General features: G+C 37.9%; 1 protein-coding gene and 1 long non-coding RNA gene across 4 annotated transcripts in view; one reads left to right on the top strand and one right to left on the bottom strand.

Moving 5' to 3' along the window:
- Positions 1-27,663, bottom strand: part of LOC131512033 (arylacetamide deacetylase-like 2) — a 195,443-nt gene that overhangs the window by 40,348 nt on the left and 127,432 nt on the right. For 2 of the 3 annotated variants that reach the window (XM_058730242.1, XM_058730244.1), the window contains one exon: positions 24,651-24,723. In XM_058730242.1, the coding sequence (XP_058586225.1) occupies positions 24,651-24,653 (3 nt within the window). In that variant the 5' untranslated portion in view covers positions 24,654-24,723. Of the gene's footprint in view, positions 1-22,978; positions 23,079-24,650; positions 24,724-27,663 lie in introns of those variants that run through there. The other variant, XM_058730245.1, reaches the window with a different exon arrangement.
- LOC131512035 (uncharacterized) lies at positions 6,818-23,040 on the top strand. The gene is made up of 3 exons (XR_009261882.1): positions 6,818-6,951; positions 19,921-20,024; positions 22,951-23,040. It is a non-coding gene; the product is annotated as an uncharacterized LOC131512035 (long non-coding RNA).

Below are 27,663 nucleotides of genomic sequence, written 5' to 3'. Positions count from 1 at the left end.
GCCTGGAGCCTGCTTCAGATTCTGTGTCTCCCTCTCTCTCTCTCTCTCTCTGCCCCTGCCCTGCTCATGTTCTCTCTCTCTCTTTCAAAAATAAATATTAAAAAAAAGAAAAAGAAAGATCAACGCACAAACACACACACACCACACACACACACACACACAGAGAGAGAGAGAGAGAGAGAGAGAATATGCAAAGATTTTGTTCCACTTTGCAGTTAGACCCTAGAGTGTGTCTGGAAATGATGCATGTCCCTCGGGTCATCAGTGTTCAGTTAAGGGGAGAACAAATCCATCATACAAAATGAAGAAGCAGTAAAATTGACCCCATCGTCTGCTAGACCATTTTCCAGGAGGTGTCAGCAGCACTGCCCTGTGAATGGCTCGAGACTTCATCTTGTGTTACTCAATGAAATGATAAAATGAGACTTTCCGAAATCTAACACTTGGATAGGTCATTTTTTTTCACTTTCAGTTTATGGCTGTTTTTGGTGAATTTTGCAGTTTTATCATTAGGGGATGGTATTTGCCAAGGTCCTACTCTATTACTCTTCTCCTTTATTTAAAACTCCTCTCTTCAGTGTTTTATACTTACAGAAAAACTGCAAAAATAGTACAGAGAGTTCTCATATACTCCACACCCAGTAACCCCTTTTACTAACAACTTCTGTTAGTATGTTATGTTTGTTTAAAAAAAAAATCAGTGAACCAGTATTAAAGCATTAACTGAAGTTCATACTTCTGAACTGAAATTCAGATTTTCTTACTTCTTAATGCCTCTTTTCTGTTCTAGGATTCTACACAAGCTATTTTGAAATATGCCCCTCAATTGAGATTCTTCTAGTGCCAGGGCACCAGCACCTGGGGAACTGGAAAGAGGCATCCAGAAATGGAGCAATGGACAACATGCAAAAACTTTTTTTCTATTTTGTAATTCTTTAGATTCAGGCCTGATGTCTGTGAAGATCTTTTATTTATTCTGGCAAGGACACATGTTCCTGTAAATACCACTGTTAGGAAGTGAGGGGAAAAAAAGATCACGTGCATGACTTACAGAAGTTTTAAAATTTTTCTCATGAAAAATGAGAAGGGCAAGAATTTCCTGGAGCATGTAGTTAAGTTTGGTTTTTGCTTTGTTTTGTGTTTGTGTGTTGTGAGTTAATGAAGCAACATGAAAACCATTCAGGGCAGAATATGCTTATTACATATTCTCTGTGATGTTTTCATCACACAGAAACTGTGTTAAACAAATACCCATGGAGATATGGGAGCTTTTCTGAGACAGACGTGGGTTCCCAAGTGTACTCTACCTCAAACAACTTTATAATAAGTAATATTCACCCAATTTTCTCCATGATAAATACAAATATCAGAGGAGAACATTGTATGTGTCTGGCCTCAGCTACTGAACATACCATAAGGCATCAACCACATAAGGCCACTAGAGTTTTTTCACATCTGTCTCCCACCTCCTGTGGGATCTAATTTCTCAGCTCAAACCTTACCTACCTACCTCCATGCTGACTTTTTAAACCCTCATAAGAAGGATTTCCCACCTCTTCGTGTGTTCCCTTCCTAAATCATTAGAGACTTCCGGTACAGTACCATAACACGGTGCTGTACTTGCTTATGCAGCAGGCACAGATCACATTTTCTCAATGATACAGGCCAGAAATGCAAGCTTTTTATTTTCTGCTGAAATGTATTTCTCACCACAAATAAACCCATCTCTGTGTTTTATGTTATTTGCAGTTCTAGAATTTCTACTTTTTAAACAATTTCCAGTTAAGTGCCAATTTTTATGAATTATGCCTTTGTATCCCTGAACTGAGCATAGAACATTTTACAGCTGTCTCTGAGATTATCTGGATTCCTGTGGCTCTGTTTTTATGGTCTGGGTTTGCCTCAGATTTTTATCACGTGACATTGCCTCCTTTTGTGTCTGGGGATATTTTTTGTTTCTCTTTGAGTATCTGTACTTGAAAAACTAGAAATAATTTGAGACTCATGATTATGTTCTGTTCCTCTTCACTTTCATTCTGATAAATTCCTCAATCATCTTAATCCAGTTATGGGGATTGAGAATAAATTGAATGTGAGTTGCAGTACCTATTAGAACCATTATAGGTTATATTTACCTCCAAACTTTTGGGATGCTCACCAGGACCACACCTTCTTACAGAATATGGACTTCAATTTTTGCCTGTTTTACACCCATGAGCAAAGCAAAAGATCTGCTCAGCCTCCCAATCTCTTAGAATGAGCTCATGCAGAAAGAGCAGATGGCTTTAGGGGAAAAGAGCAACTTTCAGGTTGTTATTGGTTTTCTTCTTTACCTGGGCATTGGCCCTGAAATTTGTCAACACCACGTTGACTCTATGATGCTTTCGGAGAGTGTTTTTTTTTAGTACTGAGTGTTGTTTTTCCAATGTTTGCAAAAGAAAGGTTAGTTTTGCCAAAACATAAGAGACACTTAAATACTGAGAACAAACTGAGGGTTGATGGGGGGTGGGAGGGAGGGGAGGGTGGGTGAGGGGTATTGAAGAGGGCACCTGTTGGGATGAGCACTGGGTGTTGTATGGAAACCAATTTGACAATAAATTTCATACTAAAAAAAAAAAAAAGAAAAGAAACATTTACAAAACAAAAAATTTAAAAAATTAAAAAAAAAGAAAGGTTAGTTTTATTACTTGGTTCACTACGCTTTAAAAAAAGTTTTAATATTTTCCTTGTTTATTTTTATTTTATGCCTTTTCTCAGAAATCCAACTAGATGACCTAAAAAATATTCTATAATTATTTCTTTAAGTGTGACTCTAATTTATATTAATCCATCTAAAAATGGGTTTTATATGTAGTGTGAGTTATGAGTCCGATTTTTAAAGTATTTTTTATATTTTTATATATTCAATTTTTATAAATTTATAAATTTCTATTTTATAATTTTAATATAGATATATTAGCCTTGAACTATTTATTAAATATTTTTGCCACTTATCTGTTATTTATATACCATATTTCATATATGCATGGCAATGCTTCTGTACTCTCAACTCTTTTACATGGGTTTATGTCTAACCTCTAATCAATATCACTAATATAGCTTCATTTGTTTTAATATCTCAGGCAAATTTCCCAATCTTGTTCTTAAGTGCATAACATTATCTTGTCCTGTCTTAAACTTTTGTCTTCCATTTAAATTTGGAACCAGATTGTCAAGTTGCATTATAGTTAGTGAAATCTTTCCTGTAATTTCACTGAAATTATAAGTTATGTTGAGCTACACTGACAACTCTATGATATTAGGTTTTCCAATCCATGAACGTGCCATATCTTTTCATCTACTTAGGATTATTTAACGTCTGTCAGTAGTATTAAATTACTCTCCCCATAGAGTTCAATGTTAGATTTGTTGTTGTCATTGTTAGATTTGTTTCCAGATACTTTATAATTTTCTGTAGTTGTTAAAATGATAGTCTTTTTGCCCTGGTAAGGAAACTGCAACTGATTTTTATTACTGGCTTTAAATTGTTATGTCACTAGAAGATTCCTTTGAATTTTTATGTAATAATCACATTATTTTAAAGTGTTCTTTCTTAATTTATATTTATTTTATTTCATTTTCTTGACTTACTACATATTCTATCTAGAATTCGCAGTAAAATATTGAATACAAATGATTATGGTAGGCAATCTTGCCTCATTCCTAAAATCAAATGAAAGAATGCTACACTGTATGTATATATGTATGTATGTATATATGTATACACATACACACACACACACACACACACACACACACACACACACACACTAGAGGAATGTATTTACTTTCTAGGGCTGCCATTAAAATGTACCACAAACTAGGTGGCTTCAACAACAGAAATTGTCTTGTAGTATTGAAGGATAGAAGTTCACAATGTTGGCAGGGTTGTTTCCTCTTGAGCTAGAAGAGAAGGATCTCCTCCAGTCCTCTCTCTTTGGATTACAGATGGTCATCTTCAGGTTTACATAGTGTTGTCTTACATCTTCACATTACCTTATTTCTGTACGTATATCTCCATGTCCAAAGATCCCTTTTTTATAAAGTCACCAGTCATACTGGAGTAGGGCTCACCCTAATAGCCACACTTTAACTTGACTAGCTCTGGAGGTGCCTGGGTGACTTAGTTGGTTAAGCGTCCAACTTTGGTTCAGGTCATGATCTCATGGTTCATGAGTACAAACCTCGCATTCAAGTTCTGTGCAGACAGCTCAGATTCTAGAGCCTGCTTTGGATTCTGTGTCTCCCTCTCTTTCTGCCCTCCCCGTCTCACACGTTCGTTCTCTCTCTCTCTCTCACAAAAAAAAATAAACATTAAAAAAATATTCTAAAAAAATTTTGGCTACCCTGTGAAGACTTAAAAAAAATTTTTTTTTAACATTTATCTTTGAGAGAGTGCATGTGAGAGCCAGGGAGGGGCAGAGAGGGAGGGAGACACAGAATTCGAAGCAGGCTCCCATACTGTCAGTACAAAGCCCAATGTCAGGCTCGAACTCACAAACAGTGAGATCATGATCTGAGCCAAAATCAAGAATCAGAAACTCAACAGACTGGGCCACCTAGGCACCCTTAGCTTGGTGAAGATTTTATCTCCAAATAAGGTCATACTCTGATATACCAGAGATTAGGCCTTCAGTGTATGAGTTGTGGGTGGGTTGGGGTACAATTCAACCCTTAACAAGGAGGGAACACTTCTAAATTCATTTTATGTAGCCAACATTACCCTAATAGCAAACTATTACAGAAATAAGTAAACTAGAAACCAAGAGCCCTCAGAGACATAGATACCAAAATTCCAAACAAAGTATTACCATATAGAATTCAACAATACAGAAAAGATAATATATCTTGACTAAACAGATCCATTTCAAGAAGGCAAGCCAGGCTGAACATTTGAAAATCAATCCATGTATTCATTATATTAATAAATGATAAATAATAAAATGGATGACTATCTAAATAAGGTACAGAAAATACATTTGACAAAATTTAACATTAATGATAAAAACACTCAGTAAAGGAATTGAAGGGAAATTCCTTAATCTGGTTAAAAAAAAAAACAAACAAAAACAAAAACCTCTAAAATCTGTACAGTTAACTCAACAGTGAAAGACCAAATACTTCCCCCCTTTAAAAGTGAGAACAAGGCAAAGATGTTCTGTCTCACAATTCCTATTCATCTTTGCACTTGGAGTCTTAGTTATTGCAGTAAGACTAGAAAAAGAAATAAAAGGCATCAGATTGGAAAGGAAAGTGAAACCATCTCTATTTACACACATTATTGTCTATGTAGAAAATTGCCAAGGGGCACCTGGGTGGCTCAGCCAGTTAATCACCAACCTAGGCTCAGGTCATGATCTCACGGTTTGTGGGTTTAAGCCCTGCCTTGGGCTCTGTGCTGACAGTTCAAAGCCTGGAGTCTGCTTTGAATTCTGTGTCTCCCCCTCTTTCTGTCCCTCCCCCACTAGTGCTAAGTATCTCTCTCTCTTGTGCTCAAAAATAAACATTTAAAAATGGAAAAATAAAATTGCCAAGAATCTATTTTTTTAAATCTCCCAAGAATAATAAGTGAATCTTAGCAAGGTCAAAGACTACAAAATCAATGTATGAAAGTCAATCTTCCATATGTTAGCAGTAAATAATTGGAATTCAAATCTGAAAAAAATGTCATTACACTAGAAGCAAAAACTTAAATACTTCAGTATAAATTTAACAAAATGTGTTCAGGATATATATACTGAAACTCTACTAAAAACTATTAAACACTGATGAAAATAATCCAAGAATATCCAAATAAATGGAGAGATATACCATGTTTATTTGCTAGAATAATCAATGGTATAAGATGTCATTGTAACCCCTGTAAAGATCAGTGAGTAACCCATTCTTGAGTGATATCACAGTCCAGAAATACTAAGTAATACAATAAAAATGATAGTCATGTACAGTTGAATAAGAAACATTCTTAAAGCAGTAATCTGTACTACGGTACATGGCGGGTCCTATGACACTTGTATTTTTACAGTTGATGCTGCAAGTGGGAATCAGACTCCAGATGTAAGTACATCTGACTGTCCCATGAACCTAAACTGACTTAAAAGTATCCAAGAGAAGGGCTGCCTAGGTGGCTCAGTCAGTTAAGTGGCCGACTCTTGATTTTGGGTTAGGTCACAATCTCACGGTTCTTGAGTTTGAGCCCCACATTGGGCTCTGCACTACCAGTGCAGAGCCTGCTTGAGATTCTCTCTCTCTCTCTCTCTCTCTCTTTCTGTTCCTCCCCTACTGTATATGCTCTCTCTCTCTCTCTCAAAATAAAGAAACTTAAAAAATGTTTTTTAAAGTATGCAAGACGATACATGCAAATGCTCTTACAATCTCCATTTATTAACTTACACCTTCCCACTCATTATCATCCTTGCCACTTTCTGAAAAGTGTAATCACTTCACTTTTTCTGTTAATACAGTTGGCCTCTATTAACAGCTGTTCCATCAGAATGGATCAAAGTAAGGTAAAGAGTATATACAGTTTTCTTCATTTTATAGATGCCAGATATAATATCAGAAATATATCTTTCCAAAAAAATACAATAATTATTATAGCTCTCATTCAAACCTAGTTTGGCCAACATTAATTTTATAATTCTTTGTACTGTATTTCCAAACATTGTAAGTTAACAACTACACCCTACTAAATGATGAGTTACATGTACTTATTATATATTTATGAATTCTCATCTAGCCTAGTAATATGCTTATCACTTATCCTATATCTAGGTATAAATGGAAAGGTGATACTGTGAATGTCAGACTTCCAAGAAATTCATCTTCTATGTGGTCATGATTAACCTGAACTCCTACGTTCTCAAGGCTTTTAACATAAAGCCAACAGCTATTTTGAAATCATAATGTCAGGTGAGAAAGTGGGTTGATGTCCAATTCTGTAACTGGGAATCATTAGTCAACAAAAGTGATATCCTATTAATAATAATATTATTCATTCAATGAATAATAATATTCATTCTAGAAATGAATAACTGTATTTTCCAAGAGTTTGTTCACTGTAACTATATATCTTTCTATACTTCTAAGTAAATAAAGCACTCTAGTAAATAAACTAATCTTTTGATTCCATGGGCTTATGTTGGATGTTTCTCCCATTGCTTGGGAAATGGTTCTTCCTTAGCCAATTAGTTTTATTGCCAAACCTCTTGTTGAAAAGGAACATGCTAATTTTCTAGGTGAAGTGGCATTTAAGTACAACTGTGTGTGAACCAGAATAAATTAAAGCTTGTTTCTCAAAAATTTTTTTCTTTTAATGTCAGGATTATTCTGTCTGTGGAAGTTACAACAGTACATGAGTCAGAGGCTGCCAAAATACAGACTGATAAATTTCACTCCTAACATAGGTTAGGTATTTCATAAAGCTATAAAAAGTAGTATAAGACTTATTAATATTATTATAATTTTGGTGTCTTTCAAGTATATGAAAATTATCATAACTTTAACACTAAACTAATTTTATAGATTTTCTAATCATAAAGAGCCCCTATTTCAAAGTATAGAAATTACTAATACAAACAAACATAATAATAAAATATCATGATCATGATCATAAGGAGGAATTCCCAATTTCACATATATTCCAAATACAAACTGAATTTCACACACCCAAAAATAATACATAATAACTTCCCTTCTTGAAAGAAGCTGCAGTGTGGTAGGAAATAAGTGGCAGAAATTATAGAAAACAAAAAAACCTTAATATGCATGAGTTTGAAAGGCAGGGCATTGTGTTTAGAGCCTTTTCTTTCCCCCAGAGAAGAAAGGCTTATCCTTAGCTATTGGGCAAGTAGAGCCCCAATACATTCTCCTTTCTTTCCCCCTGGCCCTGGAGATTGCAGGAGGAAACCCAAAATTAATTTCCCACGATCAGTAGTTTCAGGTCTACAGCATCATCTGCAACAGATTCTGGACACATGGACCTACCTGCTGCTGCTCCAAGCAAAAATCTCAACATTTTGAGGATGTGTCTCTAAGGCAAACTCTCACCACAGCTACTAGCTAATTCCCAAGGAGGGAAATAAAGTGAAATCCAAGAGGCATCTCACAAGAGGCAATGGAAACCAACCACCTGCACTATGGTCTCCAAACAACAGCGATTCTGTAAGTTTACATGAAAATGCACAAAGACACAGGAGCCTGCATGACTCAGTTGGTTGAGCGTCCCAATTCTGGCTCAGGTCATGATCTCATGGTTTGTGAGTTCAAGCCCACATCGGGCTCTGACAGTTCAGAGCCTGGAGTCTGCTTCGGATTCTGTCTCCCTCTCTCTCTGCCCCTACCCTGCTCTTGTTCTGTCTCTGTCTCTCAAAAATGAATAATGTTAGCTGGAACCTCAGAAGATGGTGGTGTAGGACGACTCTGGGTTCACCTTGTCATCCTGCTGATCGCTTAGATTCCACCCACATCTGCCTAAATAACTCAGAAACCCACCAGAAGTCTAGCAGAACAGACTCTCCAGAGCCAAGCGTAGACAAGAGGCCCACAGAAGAGGGTAGGAAGGGCAGAGAGGCGGTGTGTGCTACAGGGACTGGCGGGAAGGAGCCAGGGCGGTGGAGGGGCAGCCCACCAGACAAGGCAGAGCCCCCCCCGAAGTCTGGCTTGCAAAAGCAAAGGGGCCAGACTCCATGAGTTCTGACAGCCAGCGGGACTTAATGTTTGGGATGTTAAAAGTCAACAGCTCTGCTCTCAGGGGAGAGCTCTCACAGGGAGGGAGAGTTGTTGAGCCCAGGAAGGACAGAGCTCAGCTCGGTGGGGGAACAAAGGCGCTGGCAAGCGCCATCTCCCTCTCCCATCCCCAGCCGAAATTCCAAAGGGAACCAGTTCGTATCACTGAACTTGCTTGCACTGCACAAATGCCCAATGCTGTGCTTCTGTGGATCCATCCCTCCAACAGGCCTGCCTCTCTCCCTGTGCTGCAGGACCCCTTCCACAGGGAACCACCAATGTCAAAGCGAGCTAAACCTGCCCCTCCCACCCCTGTGCACCTTGTGAATCCACCCCAGCTAATACACCAGATCCCATCGAAACAGCACCACAAGCCTGGCAGTGTGCAAGTAGCCCAGACAGGGGCCAACCACTCCACAGTGAGTCCTGCCCCTGGGAGAGAGGAAGATAAGCAACACACCAGTCTGACTATGGCCCCAGCAGTGGGTTGGGGACAGACATCAGATCTGACTGCGGCCCCGCCCACCAACCCAAGTTACTCCAGACAGCACAGGGGAAGTGCCCTGCAGTTTGGAGGTACCACAGGGACTGCCCAAAATGACGAAATGGAAGAATTCTCCTCAAAAGAAATTCCAGCAAGTAGTGACAGCTAACGAATTGATCAAAAATGATTTAAGCAATGTAACGGAACAAGAATTTAGAATAATAGTCATAAAATTAATCTCTGGGCTTGAAAAAAGCATAGAGGACAGCAGAGAATCTATTGCTACAGAGATCAAGGGACTAAGAAATAGTCATGAGTAGCTAAAACATGCTATAAATGAGGTACAAAATAAAATGGAGGTGGCCATAGCATGGATTGAAGAGGCAGAGGAGAAAATAGGTGAATTAGAAAATTAATGGAAACAAGGAAACTGAGAGAAAGAAAGATAAAAAAATCCAGGAATATGAGGGGAGAATTAGAGAACTAAGTGATGCAATCAAATGGAATAATATCCGTATCACAGGAATTCCAGAAGAGGAAGAGAGAGAGTAAGGGGCTGAAGGTGTACTTGAACAAATCATAGAACTTCCTTGATCTTGGGAAGGAAAAAGGCAATGAAATCCAAGAGGCACAGAGAACTCCCTTCAGATATGACTTGAATCAATCTTCTGCACTACATATAATGAAACTGGCAAAATACAAGGATAAAGACAAAATTCTGAAAGCTAGGGACAAACAGGCTCTAACTTACAAAGGTAGACACATAAGAGAGTAGCAGACCTATCTACTGAAACTTGTCAGGCCAGAAAGGAATGGCAGGAAATAATGTGATGAACAGGAAAAATATGCAGCCAAGAATCTTTTATCCAGCAAGTCTGTCATTCAGAACAGAAGGAGAGATAAAGGTTTTCCCAGAGAAACAAAAACTGAAGGAATTCATCACCACTAAACCAGCCCTACAAGAGATCGTAAGGGGGATTCTGTGAGTGAAATGTTGCAAGGACTACAAAGTACCAGAGACATCACTACAAGCATGAAACCTACAGACATCACAGTGACTCTAAACCCACATCTTTCAATAATAACACTGAATGTAAATGGACTAAATGCTCCAACCAAAAGACATAGGGTATCAGAATCGATAAAAAAAAAAACACCCATCTATTTGCTGTCTACAAGAGGCTCATTTTAGGCCTGAGGATACCTTCAGATTGAAAGTGAGTGGATGGAGAACTATCTACCATGCTACTGGAACTCAAGAGAAAGCTGGAGCAGCCATACTTGTATCAGACAAGCTAGACTTTAAATTAAAGGCTGTAACAAGAGATGAAGAAGGGCATTACATAATAATTACAAGGTCTATCCATCAGGAAGAGCTAAATTTGCCCAATAAAGGAGCCCCCAAATATATAAAACAATTAATCACAAACATAAGCAACCTTATTGATAAGAATGTAATTACAGGGGACTTTAATACCCCACTTATAGCAATGGATAGATCATCTAGACACAGGATCAATAAAGAAACAAGGGCCCTGAATGAAACATTAGATCGCATGGACTTGACAGATATATTTAGAACTCTGTATCCCAAAGGAACAGAATATACTTTCTTCTCGAGTGCACATGGAACATTCTCCAAGATAGATCCATAATGGGTCACAAAACAGCCCTTAATAAGTATAAAAGAATTGAGATCATACCATGCACAATTTCAGACCACAATGCTATGAAACTTGAAATCAACAACAGGAAAAGTCTGGAAAACCACCAAAAGCATGGAGGTTAAAGAACACCCAACTACAGAATGAATGGGTCAAGCAGGCAATTAGAGAATAAATTTAAAAATATACAGAAACAAATGAAAATGAAAATACAACAATCCAAATGCTTTAGGATGCAGTGAAGGCAGTCCTAAGAGGAAAATACATTGCAATCCAGGCCTATCTCAAGAAACAAGAAAAATCCCAAATATAAAATCTAACAAGCACACCTAGAGGAAATAGAAGCAGAAGAGCAAAGACACCCCAAACGCAGAAGAAGAAGAAAAATAATTAAAGATCAGAGTAGAAATAAACAATATAGAATCTAAAACAAAACAAAACTGTAGAGTAGATCAAGGAAACAAAAAGTTGGTTTTATGGAAAAAAAAACAAAACTGATACACCCTTGGCCAGGCTTCTCCAAAAGAAAAGGGAGATGACCCAAATAGATAAAATCATGAATGAAAATGGAATTATTACAACCAATCCCTCAGAAATACAAGCAATTATCAGGGAATACTATGAAAAATTATATGCCAACAAACTGGACAACCTGGAAGAAATGGACAAATTCCTAAGCACCCACACACTTCCAAAACTCAAATAGGAAGAAATAGAAAGCTTGAACAAACCCATAACCAGTGAGGAAATTGAATCAGTTATCAAAAATCTCCCAACAAATAAGAGTCCAGGACCAGACGGCTTCCCTGGGGAATTCTACAAACATTTAAAGCAGAAATAATACCCATCCTTCTCAAGCTGTTCCAAAAATAGAAAGTGAAGGAAAACTGCCAAACTCATTCTATGAAGCCAGTATTACTTTGGTTCCTAAACCAGACAGAGACCCAGAAAAAAAGAGAACTACAGGCCAATATCCCTGATGAATATGGATGCAAAAATTCTCAATAAGATACTAGCAAATCGAATTCAACAGCATATAAAAAGAATTATTCTCCATGATCAAGTGGAATTCATTCCTGGGCTCCAGGGCTGGTTCAACATTCACAAATCAATCAATGTGATACATCACATTAATAAAAGAAAAGAGAAGAACCATATGATCCTGTCAATCGATGCAGAAAAAGCATTTGACAAAATTCAGCATTCTTTGTTAATAAAAACCCTCGAGAAAGTTGTAAAAGAAGGAACATACTTAAATATCATAAAAGCCATTTAAGAAAATCCCACAGCTAATATCATCCTCAATGGGGAAAAACTGAGAGCTTTCCCCCTGAGATCAGAAACATGACAGGGATGTCCACTCTCACCATTATTGTTTAACCTAGTGGTGTTGGATATTCTAGCATCAGCAATCAGACAACAAAAGGATATCAAAGGCATCAAAATTGGCAAAGATGAAGTCAAGCTTTCACTTTTTGCAGATGACATTATATTATACATGGAAAACCCAATAGACTCCACCAAGAGTCCTCTAGGACAGATACATGAATTCAGCAAGGTTGCAGGATACAAAATTAATGTATAGAAGTCAGTTGCATTCTTATACACTAAGAACGATGCAACAGAAAGACAAACAAAGAAACGGATCCCATTCACAATTGCACCAAGAATCATAAAATCCTAGGAATAAACCTAACCAAAGATGTAAAAGATCTGTATGCTAAAAACTATAGAAAGCTTATGAAGGAATTGAAGAAGATATAAAGAAATGGAAAAACATTCCGTGCTCATGGATTAGAAGAATAAATATTGTTAAAGTGTCCATACTACCAAAGCTATCTACACATTCAATGTAATCCCAATCAAAACTGCTCCAGCATTCTTCTCGAAGCTAGAACAAGCAATCCTAAAATTTGTATGGAACCACAAAAGACCCCAAATAGCCAAAGTAATATTGAAGAAGAAGACCAAAGCAGGAGGCATCACAATCCCAGACTTTAGCCTCTACTACAAAGCTGTCATCATCCAGACAGCATGGTATTGGCACAAAAACAGACACATAGACCAATGGAATAGAATAGAGACTCCAGAATTGGACCCACAAAAGTATGGCCAACTAATCTTTGACAAAGCAGGAAAGAATATCCAATGGAAAAAAGACAGTCTCTTTAACAAATGGTGCTGGGAGAACTGGACAGCAACATGCAGAAGGATGAAACTAGACCACTTTCTTAACACCATTCACAAAAATAAACTCAAAATGGATGAAGGACCTGAATGTGAGACAGGAAACCATCAAAACCGTAGAGGAGAAAGCAGGAAAAACCTCTCTGACCTCAGCCGCAGCAATTTCTTACTTGACACATCTCCAAAGACAAGGAAATTAAAAGCAAAAAGGAAGTATTGGGACCTCATGAAGATAAAAAGCTTCTGACTGCAAAGGAAAAAATCAACAAAACTAAAAGGCAACCGATGGAATGGGAAAAGATATTTGCAAATGACATATAGGACAAAGGGCTAGTATCCAAAATCTATCAAGAACTCACCAAACTCCACACCTGAAAAACAAATAATCCAGTGAAGAAATGGGCAGAAGCATGAATAGACACTTCTCTAAAGAAGACATCCAGATGGCCAACAGGCACATGAAAAGATGTTCAACATCACTCCTCATCAGGGAAATACAAATCAAAACCACACTGAGATATCACCTCACGCCAGTCAGAGTGGCTACAATGAGCAAATCAGGAGACTATAGATGCTGGAGAGGATGTGGAGTTTCCTTACAAAATTTGGAGTTTCCTTACAAAATTAAAAAATAGATCTACCCTATGACCCAGCAATAGCACTGCTAGGACTTTACCCAAGGGATGCAGGAGTGCTGATGCATACAGGCATTTGTACCCTAATGTTTATAGCAGCACTTTCAACAGTAGCCAGATTATGGAAAGAGCCTAAATGTCCATCAACTGATGAATGGATAAAGAAATTGTGGTTTATATACACAATGGAATACTACTTGGCAATGAGAAAGAATGAAATAAGGCCTTTTGTAGCAATGTGGATGGAACTGGAGAGTGTTATGCTAAGTGAAATAAGTCATACAGAGAAAGACAGATACCATATGTTTTCACTCTTATGTGGATCTTGAGAAACTTAACAGAAGACCATGGGGGAGGGGAAGGGAAAAAAAAGTTAGAGAGAGGGAGGGAGGCAAACCATAAGAGACTCTTAAAAACTGAGAACAAACTGAGGGTTGATGGGGGTGGGAGGGAAGGGAAAGTGGGTGATGGGCATTGAGGAAGGCACCTGTTGGGATGAGCACTGGGTGTTTAATGGAAACCAATTTGACAATAAATTTCATATTAAAAAAATTAAAAAAAATTGCTGCAAAAAAATAATTGCTAAGACCCGAAAAGAAAAAAAAAACAAAAAAAAATGAATAAACGTTCAAAAAATTATTTTTAAAAAGAAAATGCACAAAGACAAAGTTTTCTGACAGAAGGTCTCCTGGGCCCCATCTCTCTCCCTAGCTTCCTCAAGGAGATGATTTCTTGAACTAAGAAGATCAGCCATCAACCTTGATTTCAGAAGCTATTAGGAAGAAACTCACAGTGAATACACAAACTGAGAGAGGCCAGAGAGACTTCATTTATACCTTTTGTGGGCAGGTTCTTGCTGCTTCTGAAGTATAGAGAGCTCACGTGTTCTATTTCTTTCCTTGCCAAATCATTTTGAGATCATCTTGAAATAAAGTTGGAAGTTGGAAATTTTTCTACTCCTTAGCAATGTTGAGATAAAAAAATGAGTAGACTTTTATTCTAATAGAGGTTGAAGAAAACCTCAAACTTTAAACCAAAGAAATCTAGAAGCAATATCAGACTATAATTATGAAACAAAAATAGCACAAAACAAAAAGGAGAAGGCTAAAGTACCTTTGCTCTTACAATATTAGACCACTGCCATTCTTTCCTGTGCCCGAGCTAATTTGCTGAGATAGTGAGAATATCTTTCCTTTGGACACACATGAGAAGCACGGTTGTTTATTAGTCTCCAAACAGAGCTGTTCAGTGTTCAGACTTATCTGAAAGCAGATACCAAACTCTTCAGAGATAGGTAGGAAACCATGAGTAGCCATTGTTCACAATGGAAGACTTTACAAGGAGGCTTCAAACTGCCTGACATAACCTGAGCCACTGGCAACCTGAGGAACATCAATGGAAGTTACTACCTGGCTTCCAGCATAAGGCAAGTCAGGAGATTGCTGGCACAAAACCTGGCTGGAGTTATGGGATAGTATCCAGGGCATTAGATATGGCCAACTTCCAAAGAAGTCTGTGGTATTTCTAGAACATCTCACATCTGACAGTCTTTCAGAAAGGAAGCAGTTGTGCTCTTTGTAACTGGCACCACAGTTAAACTCACCCTATAATTCAGGGAATGCTTTGTCCCAGTCCAGAACTGGTGTCAGAGCCATGAAAGAGAACTCCAGCTGAGTATGGACAACTGATCTATTTCCTCAAAAGCAATTTTTACAGAACAGGGAGAGAAAGAACAGTATGAAGGTGAGTCTACAAAGGCCATTTAATTGATTATAATTAGCTTGAAATATTGTAGGCAGCACAGGAAGAACATCAAAGTGTTTTGTTGTTGTTTTTTTTTCCACACCAACAGCAACCAGGATGGAGGATTGGGGGTGGCCCAAAGAGGCTGCAGCAACACTTTAGCCTGTTTGCGCATGAAGAACACTGGTATAGCTTGTAAAGTAGCGGCTGTGGTCCAGGAATTCCCTCTTGGGGAAGGAATGTTGACACAAAGAAGGTCACTCAACAGATGGGACAGTCTTAATTGCAGGACCCCTTAATGGTTCTAAAAAATTGCCTTTAACAGTTCTAACTGCCTCGGCACCTGTGTGGCTCAGTTGGTTAAGTGTCCGACTTCTGCTCAGGTCATAATCTCATAATCTTCTCGTGAGTTCGAGCACTACGTCAGACTCTATGCTGACAGCTCAGAGCCTGGAGACTGCTTCGGATCCTGTGTTTCCCCTTCTCTCTTCCCTTTCCCCACTCGCATTCTGTCTGGCTCTCTCTCTAAAAATAAACAATAAACATTTTTTTTTTAATTTTACAAAAACACTTTTAACTCTCTGATAATATCTGGCTCTAACCTTCCTTTGGGAAGCTAAATATAATAACCTTCTTTTCCCAAAATTGAGTCATTTTTCCTGACTCCATTATATTGCCTGTTATTCCAACACTCAATTTTAAGACTTACCCTTTTAAAAAATATAAAAAAGATGGTCAGAAAAAATAAAAGTAAACCAAAAATTAATATGGTAATTGCATATGAAAAACAAATTTAAAAAATGAAACAAAAAATACATATGTATGAATATCAATTCAAAATAAAGCTATAGAGACATCATTGCATAAAGTAGTGCCTTTTTGTAGTCCTTGAAGGAATCTTAAATATTTACTTTTAGAATAAGAGTAACTTCATTCAAAAACCATTACTATACTGGCAGTTTCTTTCATCTTTTATACCTGGCCTAATTAGGTTTTAACTGTGTGTTACCTGAAAATAACAGATTTTATAATTCTGCTTTATTTTCTTAGTAGGGTTATTTCCAAAAATTTCCATTCATTATTTATTCTTTCAATTTCATTCAAATTTAAAACTATCATTGTGTTACCACATCATTAAAAGGTTGAATTTTCTGTTTTTTTCCACTAACAAATGCCCATTTCCTTCCTTTAAAAAACTAAAAAAGAAAAAAAACTAGAAAAAGGACATACTTTCGTCACTGATACAAAGTCCCTCTTACTATATCTGCCCAGGCATTTTAGCATTTTATGATGTCATTGCTGAGTACCCACAAAAGGAAATTTTAAAAATTCTGCAGGCACTTAGAAGCCATACCACACTCATTTTATACCTGTATAATACAGAGTATTAAACATTAAACATTAAAATCCCTCTGCTTTAGCGATAAGAAAACTGATGCCCAGAAAGTCTGACTGAACAAATTTTCACAGCTAGGAAATGGCAAAGCTGGGTCTAACATCATTTTTTTACATCAGCACTCTATCTGCTTTGAAAAACATATAATTAATTTCTAAATTTTGTGAAAGAGCCTATAGGGATTAAAAAAAAGATTAATGAAGATAAATCAGAAAAGACTTTTCCGAGAAAAAAGAACTTGACTTATACTTGAAGAATGCCTAGGATTACAAGAAGCAAATGAGGCAAAATGAATGTGAACGACATGCTATGTGGCCTTGAAGGAGCCATGAGTCACATTGACACTTGGAGCCAAAGACTTTCTCATGGGAACATTATTTTGGTAAGAGTGCTCTGGTTTGATTTGGGAACTACCACCTGCACCCCTTAGATGCAGCCTTTGACAGGACTGTTAATAAAGAGGCTACCCTCCTTCAGTCAATAGATGGGAAGGTAACCCATGTGCGATCAAGTGCTCACTCACTGGGATTTGGATCTGAAATAGACCTACAAAATATAAGCAAATACAGAAAGTGAAATCATATAAAATCCTCAATTAAAACCACAAAGGCAGAAAAAGAGTACAAAACAAGGGCAACAAATAGAAAATTGTACCAAATATAGAAGACATTAATCTAACTATATCAATATTCACTTTGAACATCAATGAGCTAAATGCAGGAATTAAAAGACTGAGACTGTCAGAATGGATCAAAATACAAGACTCAATTTTATATTGTTCATAAGAAAACCACTCTAAAGACACACAGATTAAAAGTAAATGGATGGAGAAAAATGTCTACCAAACATTTTTTTCTAAGCAGGGGTAGCTGTATTAATTTCAGAAAGAGCAGACATCAAAGAAAGAAAAGTTATCAGGGACAAAGAAGTCATTACATAATGATAAAAGGGCCAATTCTCCAAGAAAACAAAATCCTTAACATGTGTGCACCTAACAACAACATCCAATTGCATAAGGCAAAAACTTACAGAACTGCCAAGAGAAATAGATGAATCTACTATCATAGTTGCAGACTTAAATACCTCTCTATCAGAAATAAACAGATGCCAAACTAAGTATATCCTTATCATTCAATCCAGCAATTAAATTCTTTGGTCATTTACCAAAAGGAGTTAAAAACTCATGTCCACACAAAAACCTGAACACAGACCTTTACAAAAGCTTTATTCATAATTGTCAAATCTTCAAAGGAAACGTGACGCACGTTAGTGGATAAATGGATAAACTGGTACATCCAGAAAACGGAATATTATTCAGCACTGAAAAGAAGTGACCTATCAAACGCTGAAAAGATATGGAGGAAACTTAACATTACTAAGTGAAAGAAGCCAATCTGAAAAAGCTATGTGCTATAGGATTCTAACTATATGACATTCTGGAAAACAGATGAAGACAGTAAAAATATCAGTGAGTACCAAGAGTTGGGGTGGGGATGGGGAAAATGAATAGGCACAGCACAGAGGAGTTTTAGGGAAATGAAAATATTCTGTATGATATTATAATGATGGGTACTGGTCCTATTGATTTGTCCAAACCCGCAGAATATGCAACACCAAGAGTGAACCATAACATAAACTATGGACTTTGGGCAACAATGATGTGTCAGGGTAGGTTCACCAACTATAACAAACATACCACTCTGGAAGGGAATGTCGTTAATGGGGAGGCTATGCATGTGTGTCGGCAGGGGGTGTATGAGATATTTCTTATCTTCCTCTTAATTTTGCTATGAACTTAAAACTGCTCCTAAAAATACACATAATTTAAAAAAAATAATAAAATAACTATCAGTCACTCTGAAGTTTAAGGACATATGAGATAATCGTGGAAGTTTCTTTGTGAGAATGTCATGTGCTTATCCACTTCTTTCTTCACTCCCCTTTAAACCAACGTGTAGCAGCCTCAGTGAAAGAAATGGGTAGGGAAAAGGTAGGGCACGAAAAGTGATTAGGAAAAAAGGGACCCAGCAGACATAGCACTTTCAGCAGAAGGTACCTAATGTATCAGACTGACAGAATATGAACTATTATGGGAAGCAGGACAGTATGTAAAGGAACCAGCTCATAATGGGTGTCAGAAATAACTGTTAAAACGTTCAGCTCTTTTGCAAGCCAGTTGTTAAATAAGCTGTTACAAAAAATAATATAAACCTACAACTAAATTATATTAAAAATAAAGTTAATAAGTATTCAAAATTGAGCACTAATAAAAAATTAGTTTTATTACATTTACAGTTATCTATGCTTATGGGGTATTTATGTCTCTAGCATGGACATGGTGGAAAAAATACATAATGGTGTGCTACTGCACATCTCTTCCCAGCTTTGTGTTCAATTACATTACAGTGATCATTTAACAGCAGCCAGGATTATAGTATTTATAGCATTGAACCAGGCAACACTACAAGTCAGGGCTTCTGTGGGACAATCAGCTGTTGAGTGTTTACCAGCACACCGCTCGCCCAGCTTTACCTGCAGGTGCTAATTCCCACTCTTAACTGGCATCAACTATCTACCACTGCCTCCACCTATTAGTCTCCTGTGGTAAAAACCAACCCCTGTCCTCAGGGATTAGCATGCTTCAGAGAAGAGGACATGGGTTCATGTTCTAGTTTGTGACCTCTTCTGAATCTCAGCTTCTTCCTCTTTAAACTTTCAAATATATTGAAAAAAAATAGAGGAAAATGAAGTGAGATACATTAAAAACATGGAACATCAAAGCAGCTCAAAAATATTATTTCTAGCCATATTTCCCATTTATGGGGATCCTACTTTGAATGAACTTGAGGAACAAGAGGGAGATATTGAATAGTAATGACACTAAACAAATGCCAAGCAGAATAAAATGTAAGTAATCTACATATATAGGTTTTGAGAGAATATTAATGAAATTTCAAGCATTATCGAGATATTTAACAACTCACAAACTTCTCCCTTAGATATTTCTTTTATGCAAGTCACAATATATGTTGTCTTTCTATTCAGATTTATATACCATAGGGTGCAAGGATTCTACTGCCTTTCCACTGCACAAAGCAAGGATTCTGTCTTCTTTATACTGCACTAAGTCAAGTGAACATATTACTGTGGTAAATATAATTTACTAGATTTATTCTACAAAGACTCTTTCAAAATGTAAATCACTATAAAGTCTGCAAGTGCTCATTTGTGGTCAACAGAGACTTCCATGCCTAAGGGGGCCGGGGGCGGGGGGGGGGGATCCTTACCATAAGTGCACTAGTATTTAAATGAGATCTATGACCATTACTCTCCAGGCTTCTGTAATATTATCCAGGATGAATGCATAAACACTACAGTCAAAGAGAAAACAAGTCATTGGATCCAAAGCACTCAGCTTTGTACCTGTGATTATCTTTTCTCCAATCTCTGCACAGTGATTAGTTTGACATTGCTCCATGTATCATAAACATTGAGCAGCAGGTCAAAAGTAGAATCCTCTTAGGTAATATCATTACCTACTCACCCAGACCTACTGTTCAGTTCCAAAGCTGACAGTGACAGTAGTAACTGCTTCTGCAATCATATAGATTAGTAGGAACAGAGTGCAAATCAAGAATGCATCATTAGTATGTAATTAGTACCTCTCACAGCAGGCTTTCACCCTGGGACATGAGCCCAGCAACACTTTTTTTTTTGTTTTTGAAAATATAAATAGAGCACTGAATAAACCAAGACATCTAGCTATATGATTGGTTTGTTGCAAATTTTAGTGAGACGAGGTTAAAAAAACATGCCTACTAAATCTAGTCAACTTCAGGCTAACACCACTGAAATGAAACATTAATAGTCAAAAATCATTGCTTAGTGCAGTGAACTGAGCTTTGGATAATAAAGGATTCACGTTCAGGTGGCTCAGTTAAGCACCTGACTCTCGATTTTGGCTCAGGTCATGATCTCACAGTCGCGGGATGGAGCACAACTCCCCCCACCCCGCACCAGGCTCTGTGCTAACAGCGTGGAGCCTGCTTTGGATTCTCTCTCTCCCTCTCTGCCTTTCCCTGCTCATTTTCACGTTCTCTCTCTCTTAAATAAATAAACATTAAAAACAGACAAAAAACACGAATATAAAGGATTCATTCTTATCCAAGCTCCACCTTTCATTTATCCAATTCAGAAAAATTTATTCAGTGCCTATTATATGCTGGACATTCAGTGCATCTCGAGTTTCATCATAGGAAAATCAATTATTCTATAAGCAAATAATTATTGTATGCCTATTTTGTACTAACTCTATATTAGGTAAAGGATTACAGAGACGAGCAAAAGGTGGCACAGTCCACACCTTCCTAGAATTTAGTGTACCTGTCTTTTCTGAGTTTTACTTTTCTAAGTTTGGCTTTGGAGTTCTTATCCTGTAAGTTTTTGTTTAATTGGTACTACTCCCAGGCTTTCCAACTAATTTTGCAAAATGTGCTGCTATTGTCACTCCTCCTTCTGTTCTTTCCCCCCACCACATAATTTCTCATTGAAAGCCTGCTTGCTTTCTTTTCCTTTTTTTCCATTAGTTATAAAGAAACATTATCATTACTCTGAAATATTTGAGGACTAAAGACAATCAAGACATACAAAATAGTAAAGTCAATACAGTGGACAGATATTTTATTTAAATGTTTATTTTTGAGAGAGAAAGCAAGAGCGAAAGAGTGAGAAAGTGGGGGAGGGACAGAAAGAAAGGTGGACAGAGGATCCAAAGCAGGTTCTGTGCTGACAGCAGTGGGCCTGATGTGGGGCTCAAACTCATGAACTGTGAGCTCATGACCTGAGCTGAAGTCAGGCCCTTAACTGAGTCACCCAGGCGCCCCATGCACAGATATTTTTTAAATAACCAAAATATTAATAACTTGGTGCACTTTCCATTTTCCCTGATTTACCTAGCACTTCCTTTTCCTCATTGGTCCTGATCTTTTCCCCATTTGGGCAGCTATGTTCTCTTTTCCCATTGTCTCAAAGATGAGAATTTCCTATGACAATTACCTTTCACTCTATAGGTCAAAACACCAATATGAGAATTCTTCTACCTGCTAGGAATGTTCATCTATATTATGCATTCAAGAAAGAAGGAGAAAGCAATGGGAGTAAATGAATCCATTAAACTCACTGCAAGATAGACTTGGACCAAAACATCAATGATCTAATCTCTATGTTCTCTTGCTCTAATGAGGGGATAATCAGGGGAAGGGGATGCCATGATGGTTTTTTGGGTCTGCAGGTATGTGTGTGGGTTCAGAATCTGTACCAAACATCCCATGAAATATGTGAACATTTTCCTTTTCTCAGTGCAGTTATTCGGGTAAATGGCTATATGTCCCTTTGGACAAGGGCTAGAAGGATCATTACTCAAATACATACACTAGCTGTGCAAGGACCTTCCTAAAATTGACTCAGTCTCTCCTTCAATACATAACTCTGAATTTAAAAAGTAGTTAAACTAACAATATTGGATCAGGGATTGGAACAGCTGACATCAATCTTCTATTCATCTTTATCTTTTCTGAAACTAGACAGATAAGTGCGCAATGAAGAAAACGCTTATGAGCCACCCACAAATCTTGTCCCTTAGAACTCAATGGTCTCTTGACCATTAATATTAATTGACTATAGGTCAAAGCCTCCAAGTGACTAATCTGACATTGCTCTTCATTAGTGTGTTTTCATCTTATCTATGATGATAAAGTTCTTCGACCTGGCTTCTGCTATTCCAGAATTCTGTCAAACCCATGGACACTTGGGGAGACAATATTTCCCTTAAAAGAAAACCTGTACATTTTACCACATGTAGTGTTATCTCATTATTAACTGTGTTTTCCTAGTGACCAATAATATTACAAAGTTTTCGTGTACTTTTCTGATCTGCTCTTGTTTCTGAGAACATTACCTGGATAATTTTGTTGATCTAGGAAGGGTAAATCCTTATCACAAACCTGTATCTATATTTTTGGTATAAGATAGCAGAAAACATCATGCCCAATGGTAACTCTTGTTCCTCCTATTCAGGGGTAGATGCTCTCGCAGATTTTCTTACCTGGAGACTCTTCAGAGCTACAGTGAACTGAATATTTCCTGTTGATCAATTTACATACACATCAAGTTCATGACATCAAAAAACAGGGGACTTCCGACTATAAATGAGATCAGTGCTAAAATTCTCTCAAATCAGGTATCGTATAGAGGAATAAAATCTACCTCTGAGAAGGGGAAATACAAATTGTAAAGCCTAATAGAAATGCAATACAGTGTTGTCAAATACGAAATATTTGTATTTCACAAACCATGATGACGCTGTGCCAGTTTGAAGTAAAACTTTTATGATTTATCTGGGGTGTAAAATATTTGAAGGAGTTCTGGGTTGGAAGTCAGGACAAGTAGCTCTGATTTACAGAGGCCTCCAGGTATTCTTTTGTTTTCACAGCTGCGATGCCCTTGGACTTGGCTATGTTTTCACCACCTGTGGGGCAAAGGTCTCTTCACCATATGGTCTACCCTCAGAGCAGCCTTTTGAAAGAGTCTTTCATCTTCCACACAGGATTTAAACAATCTATATCACGTGTTCTAGTTACCCTTATAAATCAGGTGACCACAGAATCTTTATCAAAATGGGGAAAATTTTTGCATAAAAATGGTTACTCACACCAAGAAAATGGGTATAAGCCAGGACTGACAGGCACAAACTGGGACTTTTGGTCATTCTATTGTAAATTGCTTCTGGACCTGCCCTTTCAAATAAACAGTATTTTGCTTGTATTACACATTTAGTAAACATTCTAATGAAATAATCAATGTCTAAGGAGACTAATTAGGAGAAAATCTCAAATCCATCACTAGTAATAGTAAGTAGAAACTAGAACAAGAAGAAATCAAAGACGACCACAACAACTGTCAAGAATAAAGGAGAAGAAAAGCTAAGAAGATTCTAAACAACATATGCATTTGACACATGCACAAATTGTAGCAGGTTAAACCACAGCTGCTCTCTGTAAAGATAAACGGGATAATAATAAAGCTTCAGGGGATGTGGTCCAAACAATTTAAATTAAGAAATTAAGAAAAGGGGGCCGGGTGGCTTGGTCGGTTCGTGAATTCAAGCCCTGTGTTGGGCTCTGTGTGCACAGCTCAGAGCCTGGAGCCTGCTTCACATTCTGTGTCTCCTTCTCTCTCTCTGCCCCCCACCTCCACTCACTCTCTCTCTCTCTCTCTGTCTCTCTCTCTCTCAAAAATAAACATTTAAAATTTTTTTTAAAAAGAAATTAAGAAAAAATTTTCACAGCAGGGATCATGTAGTTTTCTTCAACTTCTATTTCAAAAAATGAGAAAAGCTATGTACAGAATGAATATGAATTAATTTTTTTAATGTTTATTTTTGACAGAGAGGGAGACAGAGTGTGAGCAGGCAAGGGGCAGAGAGAGAGGGAGACACAGAATCGAAGCAGGCTCCAGGCTCCAAGCTGTTAGCCCAGAGCCTGACGTGGGGCTTGAACTCACAAACCGGGAGATCATGACCTGAGCCGAAGTCAGACGCTTAACTGACTGACAGACCCAGGCGCCCCTGAATTACTTTAATCAGATAACACTAATTGATACAGAGTAAAGCACTGATGTTGTTATTGATATCATCAAAATTAGTGCTAAGATTGGCACTCTGAAAACTGGAGATTTTGATAACATTAAGAGGAGTGGAGATAACTGGGAGCACTTACCATTTCAACAAAGAGTGGATCTAAGTTGGGTGGTTATGAGGGAATTCTAGAGGTAGTCCAAAGTTACCAGCACCTGAAAAGCAGAGAGCAGAGAAAAATGGCAGGCAGTTACCCAAAGAACCCGACCCACCTTGTAGTTGTCACCCACTTTTGTACTTTTGGGCTCAGTCACGGTGTCTCTGAATATCTTCTGAGCTACTCATAATGGCACATACCCTCAGGTCACCAATATTAAGGTCAAGTGCACAAAATGCGGAACCAATAAAGCCAACTTAAATTTCTCCCAGTCTCAATAGATGTGGGCATGCTTCCCAGTTTTGGGAATGGGCACAGGTTTGTCTGTGGCTGAATTTTACCAATATATTTCCTATACCACTGAAAGGAAGTAATACTGCACAGTTCAAGGGAAATCAAAAGCTTTTAGGGAGATGGGAGTTCTATTTGACAGTTTGTGGCATTTGTTAGTTTCCTTGCTTTTCTGTTTATGGAGCCATTGAAAACAAGTTAGGGAGGAGTACAGCCTCCCCACAAGCATTCATCGTGCATTATCTGTGTCAAATACCTACCTGCAGAGGCTTGAGTAACTTTCACACACCTGTACCCTGGCAACACACCCTAACGGTGCACCTGCACAGCCCCAATGGACTCAATTTCAAACACCTTTATAGCAAGTAACACTTTTCCCCCAGTTTTCTCAGATGAAACCCAAGTCCTCAGTACAGTACATGATGCTGTTTGTCTCCGTGTACGTAGTTACCTGATAATGCCCAAAAGTTTCGTAATATGTGCTTCTTGTCACACTTTCCTGCCTACAATGTGCCACCTCATGTTCTCTCCACCCACCTCTCTGTAGATGCAGGGTAAGGTAGGAAAAATAATTTTTGCCTCTCTGAGCTCTTACCTGAGACTCCTGTAATAAAAGGCAGAGTAACAAGAGAAAGACAGGGGTTTAATTAACATGTTTACCTCCTGTATACATGGGAAATACCCAGAGAAAAATAAAATTCCCTGAGCCGGTCTAAACCACCAGCTTTGAAAACCACCTTCAACTGAGGGCAAAAGAAATGTGTGGAGGTGGGCAGTTATGGGTCTCTACCAGGAAAAAGCACAGTAAATAACAGTAAGGTTTGTTAGGCAGATTGACATCAGCACTTTCTGTACGGAGAAGACTCTTGTGATTTAGTGCCAGTCTTCTCTTCTTAGTATAGAAAGGGAGACACCCTTACAAATATAGATTTTCTTTATAAACGTAAATGTTCCTTATAAAAAGGCAACTTCTACTGTGCTCCTAGGTCCACTATTTTTCAAAATGATCCTCACGTAAAGGAGGCCTATTTGCAGGTGGCATATTCTGCTACCCTTCAACTATCTCAACCAGGTGACTCAATTTAGAATCAACAGCAATGCACTACAAAGGACCCAGCATCATTTCTGTGGTATTTTTCACACACACACAAAAAGCATAACCTGGATGTAATCAAGAGGAAACAGCAAACAAATCAAACTGAGTAACATTCTACAAAATCACGGACTTTATTCCACTTATATGAGGTATCTACAAGAGTCAAACTCATAGAAGTAGAGAATAGAATGGTGGGGGGGGGGGGGAGGAAGGGTTAATGGGGAATTTTCCAATGAGTATAAAGTCTGTTACGCAAGGTATGGTTGGAAAATATGAAATGCCATGAATACTGCCTGTAGGCCTTTCTCTTAGAAAGCTACGGTCTTTCTGTCATGTCTGAAATGTAAATAAGGATCCACCTTTCACTTGCCTGAAGATGAGGATGGTTCTTCTGATTTGGAGTTCATGTGTTTGCTGAGGTTTTTAGGCCTCATCTCGAGCAAATAAATTACTGGTATCTATGGGATAAAAATCATCCTAAGGAAAAAAATTTTAGAATGATGTAGATAGCCAGAAGAGGAAGAAAAAATGTGAGATTTATAGATACTATCTCTTTTCATAGAACTCTTCTCCTCCTTTCTCTGTCATTTCTGCTCTCTCTGCTCTCCTGTATCTCTTTATCCTTCTCAGCCTCCAACTGACTTCAGGAAAGGAGAGTCAATGACCTTTTAGACAGTGGTTCTCATTAGTAAATTTCCCCATAAAGAAGAACAGAGGGCATGATGTCTTTAGCTGGTAACTAATTACACGCCCTGCTTAAGGATCCAAGTTTGTTCATCTCCTGACCTAGTCCGATCCACCTCCAAGAGTCCCTTCTTGGCCACACACCATGTAGCTGGGAAAGCAGACACGACGACGAGACCTGATCTGGGAACAACTGAGATCTTGTAAGAAAACACCATGGTCCCATATGAAGACAACAGGATGAAAAGCAGCACTAGCTGCCTGGAAAAAGGCAAATGAGCAAGGTATTAAGCTGATGAATGTCAACACAGGAAGGAAACCAAAGTGCCATATAATTCACGTTTTTGCCTTAATGCGAGGAACACCAGACTTTCCTATTTGGAGTGCCAGCAAAGCTGATGTCACTAAGAAGCTACCTGGGGCTCCAGGGTAATTCACAAGCCTTTCTCACCAGCTGATGTTACTCATCTTAAAGACCTCTTTTATCTGTGTGCCAGAAGCTTTCAGAATATATGTTTGGTTTCTGCCATGCAACAGAATAAATTGTTTTTAGGGGAGGATTTTTTATTTTGCTGGGAACCTAAATACCTCACAGAGAATTGATAGCTGCCTTTCAGAGGCTTTACAACTGCCTAGTCAGATTATCAGTGACTTATTGTGGAGCCCAGGCAGGGCAGAAGGACAAAATTTCTAAAGGCAACCATTGTGCGGACAGAGTTTCAAAAGCTTTAACCAACAGGGGACTCCAAACTTAGAAGATCCAGTTTGGGTACTGTAAGAAATTTTTCTTCATTTTCAAAATGTGCCTCACAAAGGAAAATGGACACATAGGCTACACAAATTGGGCTAAGAAAAATTTGACTGGTTTATGGGAATTGCATAATAAAATAATTCCCACACTACAGTCCCTATTTGTTTGGTTAGTAT

Source organism: Neofelis nebulosa, chromosome 5 (genome assembly GCF_028018385.1).
Source record: "Neofelis nebulosa isolate mNeoNeb1 chromosome 5, mNeoNeb1.pri, whole genome shotgun sequence".
In the NCBI taxonomy this organism is placed as follows: Eukaryota; Metazoa; Chordata; class Mammalia; order Carnivora; family Felidae; genus Neofelis; species Neofelis nebulosa.
The sequence above is the reverse complement of the archived record's forward strand: the minus strand, read 5'-3'. Positions and strand labels throughout refer to the sequence as shown.